This window comes from Parus major, chromosome 5, assembly GCF_001522545.3.
Source record: "Parus major isolate Abel chromosome 5, Parus_major1.1, whole genome shotgun sequence".
Classification (NCBI taxonomy): Eukaryota; Metazoa; Chordata; class Aves; order Passeriformes; family Paridae; genus Parus; species Parus major.
Window position 1 is genome coordinate 23,022,012 of NC_031774.1, and position 14,563 is coordinate 23,036,574.

General features: G+C 44.0%; 1 protein-coding gene across 1 annotated transcript; it reads right to left on the minus strand.

The window, feature by feature from the left end:
• Nucleotides 1-163: 163 nt before the first annotated feature.
• On the minus strand, nt 164-14,209 carry DDB2 (damage specific DNA binding protein 2). The gene is made up of 11 exons (XM_015629769.3): nt 13,785-14,209; nt 12,705-12,885; nt 9,805-9,935; nt 8,983-9,174; nt 6,160-6,326; nt 5,009-5,108; nt 3,446-3,623; nt 2,615-2,760; nt 2,197-2,361; nt 1,844-1,889; nt 164-1,376 (listed from the first exon to the last, which is right to left on the minus strand). The coding sequence occupies exons 2-11, from the start codon at nt 12,871-12,873 to the stop codon at nt 1,282-1,284; spliced, it is 1,389 nt and encodes a 462-aa protein (XP_015485255.1). The 5' UTR covers nt 12,874-12,885; nt 13,785-14,209; the 3' UTR covers nt 164-1,281.
• Nucleotides 14,210-14,563: the final 354 nt, after the last annotated feature.

Below are 14,563 nucleotides of genomic sequence, written 5' to 3' on the forward strand. Positions count from 1 at the left end.
TGCATCCTGTCCAGCTTGGAGGGGTCCAAGTACTGCAGACCCAGTACAATGACTGGTACTTCTACCACAGTTGTATGTCTCATAGCCCTCCTGTAGAAAGGTCTCAAACTTCTCCCCTACAAAAGAAGTTCAGTATCCTCAAAGCAGCCACTCTATCAAAGAATTTTAGTTTAGTACAAAATTTTATTGATATTAATATTGCAAAACTATAAACATGAATGTGGAGAATCTGCACAGGCCTGGAACCCATCCCATCAACCTCTGGGACAGCAGCAAGGCCCCAGGCAGCCTTGTAAACAAAGTAGAAAAAGCAAAACTTAACCCTTTAACAACAGTCTTAAGATTTGGCTCTGAGCAGGGGTATTTGGAAGAAATCCCTCATTCCTGCTTTATAACACTCTTACCAAACATTCTGAAGCACATAGGCATGGATGAAAAACATTACCTATCGTTGGCAAGAAACAGCCTAGAACTCTGAAAACAGAAACTAGAGAATCAGCAGGTGCCCAGCTCCACAATGTCCTTGCAATCAATGATAGAGACCTCTGGCATCCTGTTCTTTGTGGTCCAGTTAAACAGCTGCAAGCAGAGAACAGGCTAAGCCTGATGTCTTGACAAACACATTTTCCAAGCTTGCATATGAGAGCTTGGTGTTTCCTAGGATACCCAAGCTATCCATGACTTCAACCCTGTGAACATTCTATCTTTTCAGGATGTCAAACCTGTTAGCAAAAGGTTTCTCAACTGGGTTGGACCAGAACAGGCTGAGGACCCTGTCATGAGCTGCTCCACTGCAGACTACAGGAAATGGGAACCTCTGACAAGTGATGACAAATAGATATGGTAGGCTGAAAGCAGTAAATTCAGCAAGATCTGGGAACATCTTTTAAGTTTTCCTAGTGCCTCAGAAAATGAGTAATAACTCCACTTAGAGGAACCAAATACTCACACAACTTTCTAGAAAAGGAGGCCAAGAGTATCAGGGAAGCAACATCAGATCCAGGGAGGAAGGACAAAGTCTAATTCCCTTCACGGCTTATACTGCCCATTGCCAACAACTGAGTTTCTACCCTGGGATTGAGAAAGGATCAAAATACTAAATCAGTTCTCTAGATCGGTCTCTTTTCACTTCCTTCCCTGCAGTTTAGAATCACTGCTTTTCATTTTCATCTCCTCTAGCTCCCCGGACATTAAGTTAGCTTTTGAGTTTGCTTGTGCCAGGGTTTGCCTGCCTCTGCCCTCCACGTCTGGATCAACTCCAGCTTTCAATCCCCTGTTCTGTCATGGTTCAATCTCCTCGTTTCTCATGGCTTTCAAAAGATGTTCATGCTTCTTGACTGCCATCTCCTCCTGGTTCCAAATCAGAATATTAAAGCCTGAGAAGAAAAATTAAATGCTGTGTATCAGAAACTCTATATCAATCATAGTACCTTAGGCTATGTCACTTAAATGCCAGAAATTCAGAAAACTTTTTCTAAGGTATTTCCAAGGTATAGAGGATACAAAAATAATTATTGCAGATGTTGTATCCACATAGCCGTGGAAATCTGATCTAACTAAGAAACGTAAGTAATTCCTAGTCTCATCTGTCACAGGTCTAAGACCTAAATCTATAGCCAGCTAACTTAATCCCACACAGCCTGCAAAAAACTGACTAAACTTGGCTCTGTAGCCTAGGAAATGAGATAAATAAAACAAAGGGAAACGGTACAGCCTAGGAGGAAAAGGCTTTCCCCCCTCCATTGTTTTCTTCTACTGCTTCATGGATGGCATGGAACAACAAGCCAGCCCTTTTCTGGGACTAGAACCCACACATTTAGTGCCCCGGGTTCTCTTCACTTACCCATGCCAGAAGCCAGTGTGTCTCCCATAGGGTTAAACTTATTGAGCTGAAAATGAAAACACAGAGTCTGTAAGAGCACCATTGCTTATGTAACAGTCATAAGAGCAACACAGCTTATATAACAGCAACAAACCATCTGGAAAAACCAGCGTTCCCTAAGAGTATCACAAAAACCCCACAAAGAACCATGGACTAGCCCTGCTTGAGTCAGCAGTTTTAGCTGACAGCCATATCCCATGACTGGGAGTCTGTCACAAGTAAACTGGATATGGTTCTAGTCCCTAAACCATGCCTCTCTCCCAGAGACACAGCACTGTTATTGACAGCTCTTTCAGCTGCAGCACTCAACTCACCGAGATGATCCCAGAAGCATTTGGATCGTAGAGCTGACAAACCATCTCGCCGGTGTTTCCATCAAACACATCCACAGTTCGCAGCTCGTTCAGCGTGTACCCGGGGAACTTGGGGTCTGGGTAGCGACCTACCACAATGAGGTCATAGCGAGGATGCCACGTTGCCTGATCAGAAAACAGAGTCATGGAGACCTTAGAGAAAGGGACAGAGCTCAGCACTGACACAATACAGACAACTGACACTGGGAGCAACTCTTACTATATCTCACCCACAGCTTGAAGAACAGTGCTCCACTGGAAGTTGCAGCAGTGTAAATATTCACCCACCAGTGTAGTATCTTGACCAGAAATCAGACCATTTCTGATCTGCAGATGGCTAATAGCACCACGCATGATGCTCCTCTTAGACTTAACTCACCTTAATAGGTGTGAGGTGCTGAAACTGCCTATGTGGATGTGGAATCAGATGCTGTGGCTTGGTCCAGTCTGAAGATGAATAAACCCTGATTTCATTGTGCTGGTCTGTGCTCAGAAGCTTGGCACCATGTGTTGGGCTGAAGTAAGCTAGGAAATTGGGACATTAAGGCAAACTAAAGATCACAATGCTGTAACTGACAAGAAACGTAACTGTCACATTTCAGTGATTGAAAACCCATCACTATTTCTTTAATTGGGATGTGAATATGGCTGTGTGTCCCAACAGATAAAACTTTGACAAGACAGACTACCTGTCTCAAACAAACTCAAAACTCCTACAAAAAGTAAGCTGAAACTTACTGTGCTGGGTTACCTAAGAAAAATCTTTTTTCTCATTTCAGAATCACAGTAGGAAAGAAACGAACTTGTTCATTCAAACAGAAAGACAGTGGAACAGTGAGATGGACACCTGCAGTTTAAACTTCCATCAACTGGGAAAGTTGCACCCAAGAAACAGAGGTCTGAGTTCCATTCTCTGCTCTTGTTAAAGGGATTGCCCCAATAAATTCAGTTTTCTAATCTCAGCCATTGCTGCTTTCAAACTCACTTCTATGGTACAGTGTCACAGTTTGTATGGCAAGTCTTAATAAGGTGCTGCAGCTGCCCTAGGCTGCTGCATCTCCCTGCCTCTGGCCACACATTCCCAGTAGCTTCCTTGTTTTAATCACCATGCAACTTGGAATGTGAGCAAAACCTAGCACTGTCACCACAATAACAGCTGAAACTGACTGGACTCTCTGCAGACATCTGTGCAATGAAATCCTTAACTCACCTGCATTGACTGGTTTCTCATGTGGAAGCAGATGAAGAAAGTTCGTTTTGTTTTTGATGTTTCTGAGGTCCCAGATTTTGACTGTCTGATCCACAGATGCTGTGGCAAACATCCACTCACATCGGGAGTTAAACTCTACATGAGTCACTTTCTTCTTGTGCAATTTCAGCTTCCAGATCTACAGCAAACAGAAAATCATGTAGAAAAAAATAATCAAGATCTGGAGTAAAGAAATTAAATTAAAATCTACTAGTGGCAAGTAAAGAGATCTCACATTTATAGAGTAACAAATATTCTAAAATACACCAATAGTGTACTCACTGGAAACAAGAAAGGAAAAGATGACCTTGGGAAATAACTACTTCATTCTAGAAAAGCTCTGATCTATCAATTTATTACAGCTATGAGAAAAGAAAACACAACTGTGAGCCTTCATGGAGGGAAGTATTAGTGCCACTGTACAACGCAAGATCACATCTGGAAGACTTTAAGCAGTGCCAGCTTTTCACTTGCAGAAAGATTTAAACAAACTGGAACACACAGAGAAAACCTGCTGCCAAGATAACAAGGAAGGAAGGAAGGAACTGCTTTGTGTGGAAAACCAAAAAAACCTTGCTTTAAGTAAAAAAGGTGAGAGGATATAATTGGCTTTTAGAAACATGTGAAGAAAGAAACATGAGGGTAGGATAAATATTTCAATTAACAACAACAAATAAATACAAAGTAGCCATGAATAAATTTCTATACAAGGCCAGAAGGTTATCTCTAATCTAAAGATGGAAGCTGGCCCATCCTCCCTAGAATAACAGATATCTCCCAAGATAAAGGGAGAAAAGACTGTCACATTCTTTCAGGGGAAAAAAATGTAAGTCAGCAACTAATGCTGAATAAGGACAAGTCACCTGGAGCACTCCTGACTCTGTCCACTACTTTACACAGCTGCCTCTGGCCACTGCACATTTGATGGCAAACGTTTACAGATATTACCCTTACATGCAGGAGAGAGGGCAGTGCCAGTGTGACAATACAGCAGGCTCTTGAAGCAGGGCCCACTACAATTATTCTCTTTCGCTGCTACTCCACTCACATTCTGCCTTTGCCTGCCCTCTCGTGTCCAACGGCAGGAGTGCAATTTCCATCCCAACAGTCACTGCATTACTGCTCCGTGCTTATCCCCAGGTCACAGAAGGGTGTACAGCAAAGCAGTACCTCCTAAATGACTCCCATCAGGGCACGAAGTTTCTGGACATGTGAAGGGTTTTGGCAGAAGGTGATCACATCTTCAGGTTATCCTATAATAATTCTGACTAACAGCAAATACTCTTAAGGAAGGGGTAGTACATGACAGGTTTCCTTGTTTAGGAATTATTACCATTATACTCAACAATGTAAAATGTCTACTGCGTGACAGAAGTGGGGGATTTCTCACTACCCAGACAATGAGTGAACTCATCTCCTGAGCTGCAAGTCACTTGCACCCCTTTCCAGGGTCCCTGTAGAGTAGGAAAGCACATGAGCCATGAAGATTCCTGTAGAGGAGATGCTGCATGGAGCCATACAAACCTCTTCACCGGAAGTGCTGAGCAGGACCACGTTGCCCACATTATCACCGGTCACCACGGCACGGCAGCTTGCAGAAACATCCACACTGCAGTACCAGCAACTAGAGGGAAAGACACAAATCAGTGCTGTTCCTACAGAAAAGTGAAGGCAGTGGAGTTCGGGTTCACATCTCCTCCCTGACAAGGGAGACTGCAACAAATTTTAACTGCAATCTCCTGCCTGGTGGTGTGGGCCTGAGTATTAGGAAGAAGGACAGCTTATCTGTAATGCTTTCTGTTGGTAACTGAATGCGAAACAACTTCAAAGTAATATTGAAGGGCTTATTGGGTGGAGTGTAACACATTGCAATAGCATAACATAATTGAGGCTGAAGAACCACTTGGCGCCTGCACATGAAAATACCTTGGGAAAGATCAGAACATTCTTGGGACTTCAACAAATGTGAAGAAACAGCTTTAAAATTACATTTTCCACAAAACACTGAAGCAGCAGTAAAGACAGAAGCTTTGGACTGAAAAGCTGCACATCAAACTGTCTCAACTTCATGCTCCAGGAAACAAAACTGAATAGAGACTTATCTGATAAAGACATATGTGTTAATGCCATCTCCCCTGAGGGAAGGACAGTGAGAATAAAGCTGGGGTCCTTTGGGAACTTGTTGCAAAAGCTTCACTTGCAAGATAAATTATCCTAAGAATTCAATGCCATGGAAATTAACATGGTGAGCCTGAAGTCTGCAAAAGGGCAATAGGGTAAACTCAAGAAACTGAAACTCAAATTGTGCAGGAATGTTGTATGGCTTTCCTTATCCCACCTGAGCTGCCACTGATAAAACAGACTACTGACAACAATGAAGAGAAGGATGTTACCTTGCTCTTCTCACCTCACACTTCATAAAGTAAAAAGCCGTCAGTATCTGCAAGATAGGAGATGGCATCACCAGAAAGTAGCATGGGACGATGTGGTCAGCATGCTCAGCTAATGTAAAAGCCTAAGTGCCCTGTGGCTGCCTAGCAACCAGGACCCTGTCTCCAAGCTCCCCCATAAGACCAATTCATACCAAGAGTCTCCTAACACTAGCAGAGATAAAGAAGCATCACAGCATTAACCCCAAGGAACAGAAAATTAACCTTGCTGAGCCCTCTTCTCACCAAACATTATGATGCTCATGGCCACAGTCCAGGGCATGAGAGATCACCTGCACCGCTCTGCCCTCAAGATCCTGCAGACTTAGGGTGCCATCACCCGATGCCACATAAAGCTTCTCTGCCTCATAAGGACTGAACTTGATGTCTCCAAGAGAATCTCCTGGCCCTTTCTGAAATACACACAAAGCCAAGAGACATCAAGGTTAGAGTAAAAGTGAAAATCTTAATTTAAGAGTCACCTCCTGGTACACACTGTCAGTTTCTCTAGGTAAAAGCACTGCTTTCTGACAGAGCATATACACAAAAACTCTTTTTCTAACCTGTTTCAAATCCAAGCACATACATTTCTGATACTTCAAACTTTGGGCTGCAAACCTCATTAGCAGCAAGCACTGTTGCTTCTGTTATGGAGGTAGGATTAATCTGCAGTGAACCACCTAGCTCAGACAATGCTTAGGAAATCACAAGCAACACCAGCACCATTCCATGCATAAACCACATAAAATCTCATGATAGCCCAGCACCAAGCTTTACTTAAAAAGATTACATTGACTAGCTCCCTACATGCTGCTTCCAGTGCTCTATCTGGTCTTTCTCAAGGTACCAACAAGCAGGAAAAGCCAAGTGCAAATCTTACTGCTAAACCCAATGCATAGTAATCTTATGTTCTAGGTTATGCTGTAGTTATTATTATTATGTTGTTTTCCCCCAGCCTTTCTACTAAGGAAAAGTGGAAACCCTACACAAAGAAAAAAAGAGCTAACTGGGAGTCCCCAAACTCTTTGGTACTCAAGTGCACTCCATCTGCTGCTCACAGAACAACTACTTAGTAAAGTCTCACTGTAAATACTAGGTTTCAAGAGGCCAATTAAGATAAAAAATGCCTCCCCATAGAGCCTGCCTGTCCTCACAGCAGAAGGAGGATGGCATGCCCTTTCAAATCTAGGCATCACTGTTGTGACAGGCATCCCACTGGGATACAAGATCCTCATATCTCAGGACCCAGTTTACCTCTCCTTGCTCACCCCACCAGTCACCCCAGCACAACGTGGGTTCACCTTCTGCCCTATTACAAACAAGGTGGCAGCTGAACAGCCAAATTAAAAAGTAACCATGCTGCACTCAAAAAGAATTAGGTGGGGAAAAGTAAAGTGAAAGCTAACTGAAATTCTCTCACTTACCTTCAAGCACAGAACTCAAGTAACTAATTGAAGAGCTCAGGCTTCCTCATGAGTCCACAGAAAAAAACAAGAGTCTTGAGAAGGTAATTCTAAGAGCTGCTTCTAGCAATTCATCTCCCCTTTTCACTCACTACTGAAGGAACCCAGACTCTTAATTTTGGTATTTTAGATAAGCACCAGAAGCTTGGTGGGATGAATTGGCATGACCCTAATGGCAGGCACTGCTTGAAGTCAGTGGCATTTGTGGAGAAGCATGGAGAGAACTATGAATTTTCCTGTAAAAACCATCTGACAACAAGCAGCCCTGCCAGCAAGTGAAGAGGTTAGAAGGTCCCCAGGGCACAGAGCTTTGTGATGTGTTAAGAACAGACAACTAAGGAAATCCACTGGATCCCCACTCACTCATATACAACAGGAAGTTAGCAGCATCAGAGTCCCTCCCCATTAGTGAAAAGCTCTTTCCTACCCACTACCCCATTTCAAGGAAAAATAAAAAGAATGAGCCTCCCTGAAATTCAGAGGATAAAGAACATGTACATTGGGAAGAGGAAGCCCAGCTCTCACATATTAGAGACAAATATATCTCTCTCTGTTTCTCTTGCTCTCTGTAGTACTTCTGCCAGCAGGACACAGAGGCCCAAAGCATTACTGTATTCTTACTCCCAGTCCTCGGTGCTGGTGAAGACCCGGACAGTATGGCCATTAAAATCCTGCAGGGTGGTAGTGCCGGCAACTGACGCAGTGTACAGCTGACTAGGGTTAAAAGGGTTAAACTTCATTGCTGTGATGGCCCCTCCAGCTCCCATCTACAAGGAAGGGGATGAACAAAAGAAAAATCCACTGAGTGATGGGGAAGGAGAAAAGTGTGTTCTGCAAGTCTGCAGGCACTGCTATGTATTTAATAGTAACAGTGAAACACACCACAGTCCTCTAAGCAGGAAAGACAACCATGTCTCCAACATGACAGTTGTCTAAACCAGGAGCTGCCCTCCTGGGGCAATTCCTTCAGTCCCCAGGCAAGGTACACCCTTGCTGTCTGGCACCAGCCTATTTACAAAAAGAGAAAGATGACTCTGGACTTCCAGAGGATAAACCTCTCAATGTGTTTCTATCTTAACTTAGAAAAGTAATAGAAGTTAAAAGTCCTTGAGCCCCTGTTGGAATGGAAATGGCTGAATACAGCAATGAGGGGGTATGCCAGCTGTACAAACCATTCATTCTACATTAGTTTCTAACTTAAGATAAAGGCACGTTGTTTCTCCCCAAAGATATTTCTTCATCTGCCACAATAATAGATGAGCAGAGAAAGACTGAGACCTAAACCAGACAGACCCTCTCTGCCTACTTGTTTCTGGTATCCTTTGAAGATAACTCTTTTGCCAGTTGCTGTATTATTTTTCCACTGAGCACACACCAAATGCTGCTTCACTATGAACTTAATCACCATGCCTCAGTTCTCCCCAGTACTAAAACGGACTGGGACTTGGGAACAGTCATGCTGATGCATCTCAGTCCTACCCATAACTGGCTACTTCGAAACCCAAGACCCTTATGCGCTTTTCACAACAGACCTTGGTTTTTATCTGCAGTACTCCATAGTACTCCAGTTTTCCCTCCCACCCATTTCTCACATACAGAGGCTTACCCCCTTTATGAAGCAGGTTTTAGCAAGTACTTCACAGTCCCAAAGGATGATGTCTCCACCTTTGGAACCAACAGCTAGCGTACTGGGGTGTGTTGGGTGCCATTCCAGACACGTCACTCTCCTGTCAAAGGGACTTGCTCTTCGAAAGAGGCAGTATGAGGAAAGAGAACGCAGAAAAGCCAGCTCCAATCTCTATTTAAAAGGTAAAAGAGAATTACGACTTTTGCAAGCATCCCTGAGATTCATGGAATGAGGAATGCTAATAATTTCTAATTGTCATTAATGTTAGTATGTTCACACAAAATTCGTAACAACAAAGCTCGCCCAGGTGCTTCCCACCTATGAATGTTACAGAAAGAACTGGTTTTCAAATGAAAGGCATTCAACTCTGTGAAACAGTAAAACATTATGGACTTGATGGCTATGTCTGTGAAGAGGAAAAAAATCAACACTTAACATGACAAGACTGGCAAAGAAAAGTGGATACAAGAACAGTACCACAAACCAGATCAGCATACAAAAGTATCACTGTGCAATAAGTCAACTGGGAGAGTGGGCAAGTTTAAATATGATTCAAGGAAGTGCAGAATTAACAGAGGCTAAAAATTGGCAGGGCTGGGTCATCCAAAAGGGACAGCCATCTCAGCTCTTGCATTTTACAGGATTAAGAAACATAAGGGTGCATCAGACTTGGAGCCACAAACTGTGTACCCCACAAACTGGGGAACTTCTCAGCCCTTTAAAGTTCCTCTGCTTGTGCTGAAGACCTTTTTATGCAGGGAGCTAAGATGTCCACCAGGTCCTGAAGGAGACACTCCTCACCTGCCTGAGCTGTGCCTGAAAGGAGCCTCCCAGCATTTTCTGGTAGACATAATGAACAATGCTGCATCGCCGCTCCAGCTGAGAGGAAAGGACTCTCTTGTTTCTCATCACAAATCCATCTCCACAGCAACCTGCCAGTGAGGAAGAGAGTAAAACTCACTAATTAGCAACACCTGTCATGCTCATTCATTAAACAATAAAGGAAGACATCTGAATTTCCTGCTACATCCATAAAAAGCTTCAGCCACAAAATAAAAGCCTCTAAATAATTCTTGCACATCTAAGGTTCAGTAGCTTCTGCAATTATGGAGTCCATTGTATCCCATAGCCCACCAGAGCTTTGTGTATGCTTCTTCTTGTTAAACTTTCCTTCTCTTTCCCAAAGATTTATCAAAGACAACAGGAAACGACTAAAGCAATGCCACAGGTGGGTGGTGGACCTCTTGGAGAGCATACAATTTAAATGTTTTATACCCAAACCACAATGCTACTATCCAAAGCTCCAGCAACTTGGAAATATGCCATTGGAGGTGGTAATCTCCTGCACACAGCAAAAAAAAAAGTCATATGTGTAATCAGCAGGAACACCTGAAAATTTCCCAAGTATGGTAACATGAGCTCCCACACAGTTCCTGAAATGCCTGCTGTGAATCAGAACTTTCTGTCTGCTCACGCTGTAGCCCATACAGTCTGCTCACAGCACTGAGAGTTTTGTTTTTGATAACAGACTTGCTGACGCCTCACCGCCTGAAAACCTTTCTGTTTGGAGTGATTTTTGCTGAGAGCACAGCTTGTTTCTACATTTTGTTCACATTCCAAGTTTTTGTCTTCAGGGGCCTTTAGGTAAAAAATAGATCTGTTCAGTCCCATGTCTGTGATCTAATCATCCCCACACCAATGGTCTGTAACACCCCAGGGGATCTAAATGTCAAATGCATTTCTTAAGAAACACAAATGATATTTTCATTTAAGGATACTTATTAAAAAAAAAAAACACAGAAGACTGAAAATACATGGATCATCCTATATGGTTAAAACCTAAATTAAATCTTTCTTTAATGCAATGATGGAGAGAAGCACACTTTTTTGTTCACATGCTAACATAGTGAGAACACTTGTCACACCTGTTGAAATAGATACAAAAGTATTTCTACTCTAATTCCCTTTTTTTACTGAAGAATTGGTATCCACAGTTCCTTCTTCAGAGGCAACAGAAATTGAGGTAATTTTTTTCAGATTCCATTTTATAATGGACAATAATTTATTAAAAAATAAAGCTTCGGGCCTTTTTAGAGTCAGCTGAAAGAAACCCTCTAAAAAGGTGGTTTAATTGTAAGAAACAGAAATTGTCCTATATGGATCAGGAGGAAAAAAAAATTCCAAACACTTACAAACTGAAACACAGAATGGAAATGCTTAAATACAAAGCTCTTCATCTTTTTACAAAAGGGTTAAGGGAAAAATATGATTAGCCTCATTTTTCTGAAGTATCTTGTATGAATGGCAGATGCTTACCAAATACAGAAATCAGGTCATGAAGTTGCAATAAAATCATGGAGCTAAACTACAGAAGATGTTTTAACTATCTAGAGTTATGGACAGAACTCCTTTTAAACAGAGCATTTTGCCTCTACAGCTACTGTTCACCCTGCTAACTCCTCCAAGTTTGAACTTACAGACCACACAATGGAAATGTGCAAAATCATAGAACCCCTGAATCTCTGTCTTTTGAAAAACACTTCAGCAATTTCTGGATCCTTAAGCCAAAATTGTACAGAAAACACAAAGTATCGCCACACAAGGCAGTAACCCCGGTGATCACCTAAATCACTGATGGAATTAATGGGTTTTTATCTGAGAAAAGGAGGCTGAGGGAAGACCATATTGCTCTCTACAACCACCTGAGAGGAGGTTGTAGAGAGAGATGAGTTGGTCTCTTCTCCCAAGTAACAAGTGATAGGAAGGAGGAAATGGTCTCTAGTTGCACCAGGAAAGGTTTAGGTTGGCAAACATGAAAAATTGCTTCACTGAAAGAGTTGTCAACCATAAGAACAGGCTGCCCAGGGAAGCAGATGAGTCCCCATTCCTAAAGATACTTAAAAAATGTGTAGATGTGGCACTTAAGGACATGGTTTAGTGGTGGATTTGGCAGTGCTGGGTTAACAGTTGGATTCTATGATCTTAAAGGTCTTTTTGACCCTAAATGATTCTATGAAGTTGCTGTAGGTAAAGTCTAGACAGCTTCCCTGATAATGCAAAGCATTGAACTTTCCAGTATATTAGAAATTAATCACAACTCCACATTACATCAAAAATCTTTAAGATTTTTTTATGTAAGTTAGACACCAAAGGAAAAAAATCCACATGAGGAGAAGTAATTACAGGAAATTCTGTCCATTCTAATCTGAAGAGAGGTAGAAAGTATTCCTACGAACTGTAGCAAAAGTTAGAAAAGGGAAAAAATGGGCACAAATACCAGTTCAGACTGGATGCTGTAGGACACCCACCTTGAAACTAATAACTGCATTCAGAATTGCATGAGAGTAAGAATGGATTACCAAGATTGGTCTGTCCTACACTAAAGCCGAGATCTGGTAATGCAGGAATTCCACAAAACTAAACCATCCTCGAATGAGCTGTAACAGCATCTTCAGTACTTCAGTGCTCGTACCAAAGGGTATGCAGTCTCAAACATTCATGCATGCATACACACTCACTAGACAAAAACTTGGAGGATGTACTACCCCAACACAAGTCTGCCTACTACTTCAACATCTAACCCCATCTGAACACTCGTGTCTGAACATGCTTCTTGGCATTCTCCCTCTTCAACTAGTCAATGCCTGTCATTTGCAGTAAATCTGGTAGGGAAAAAGGGTAAGAATCTGAAGAAATGTTACCTCTTTTCCCTAAGGGTTTAAATGTTTTTCTCACAAACTTCCTTTCTTGTTTCTCATTCCCTCGTTCTCCACAGTCCCGTTTCCTCTTCCCAGCTGATTTTGCCTCTTCTGGCCAATGCTGACATGCTCTCTCACGCTTCTTGTCCTTTGGCTGGTTCACTGGAGCCATTCTGTCTGATCACTGAAAGCAAACAAAGCATGGAAGGTAAGACTGTCATACACTTCTAACCAGAGAAAAGAGAGGAAAACTGGAATGGAACATATCCCAGTTATTCTGAAGCTAGTGATTAGACCTATATCCTCTTTCATTGAGATAACACTAGCTTTTTGTTGTTCTCTATTGAAGAGAGGAACCAGTTCAATAAAATCTTCTTTGTTCACATATGAAAACTAATGTATCCTAAAGCACTGGAATATGTTTTGACAGATGTTCTTCTACCAGACATTCAAGCCTGAAACCCAAAGATCTGCATAAAGTACATCTGTGAAACCACATAATACTCTAACTGTTCCTCTGGTAGCTCACACTAAGCTCTTAAGATTCAGTTAAGGGAAAGGTCAGAGTTTTAGCGACGATGGCCAGGGCTAACTGGCCTTGCAACAAACGGGTTCAGAAGGTACTTGCTGCATAATGGCCACTTTTCCTCACAACCACCACCTCGTATTCGAATTGGGCTCCTGCACTGCCTGACAACCACACCGGAACTGCTCATCTGACGGCGGTGGGATTCAGTCACTCGTGTCCCGTATTATGCCAGCCACAACGCCACCAGGCCCCTGAGGAAAAGCACGGGCCTCCCACGGCCTTCTCTGCAGCCAGCGGGCCGGGCGCCAAACGCCGTCCGCAGCCGCAATTCCTTCCCACAGAGCATCCCTAGGCTGAGCCCGTGGTCGCGTTGAGCTTACTCAGAATTCCTGAATGGCCGTCACAGCTTTCTGCCCGTGTCAAATATAGCTCGGCTGGCACCGCGCGGGCTCTTGCCCTTCCGGCGCCTCCGGGCCTGGCGCGGAGCCGCCCCGCAGCCCCCGGCGCGGCCCGGAGCCCCCGCGGCCTGGGCGGAAAGACCACCCCGCTCTCACCTGCGCTCCCGCGGACTCGGTTCTCCCGGCCCCGCCGCGGCCGGCGCTGGCCCCTCCCCCCGCGGTTTCATAACCGGGGCGGGAATGGGGGGCAGCGGCTTCGGCCCGGCCCCCCGGAGCGGCACCGAGTTAGCCGGCAGTGGCGACCCCGCCACCCTTCGCCGCAGAGGGGCAGCGGCATCGACAGGGGGAAGCTGGGGAGTGCTCGGAGTCCTTGTCTAGGCCCTTGTCTAGCCCCTGCCCGCCTCCACCGCCCCTAGCCCTGCCGGCCTGCCCGGCCGCCTGCGTGAGCAACGCCTCCGGCTCCCCGGGAGCGAGAGGCGGCTGCGAGGGCCGCGCTGGCCTGAAACGCTCGATCCGGCTGTGTCTGCCTGTTGTTTATTTAGTGCAGCATGTAAAATCATACGCCCCTCGTTAGTTTCTAGAACATCAAATTGTCCTATCAAAGCTGTTTGGTAAGGGCCCCAAACATGGCAACAACAACAAAACCAAAAAAAACCACACCACCATTTCCATGAGGAAATGTACCTGGTGTTGGAACACAACATCAACAACAGCATCAACAACAAAAGGCGCTTCAACAGCTGATAACAAAGTCTCGTGGAGAGTAGCTCAGAGAGCACCAGATCCTACATGACGAAGCTGACAAGAATGGGGAAGGAAGAGTCTAGCAACACAGAGGGAGGTACCAGCACTCCCCCTTCACCTGCAAAGGAAGCTGCTGTCCGCCGGCCATGTTGTGTGGGGAACCTTATCCCTCATCTCTGGAGCAGTAAGGT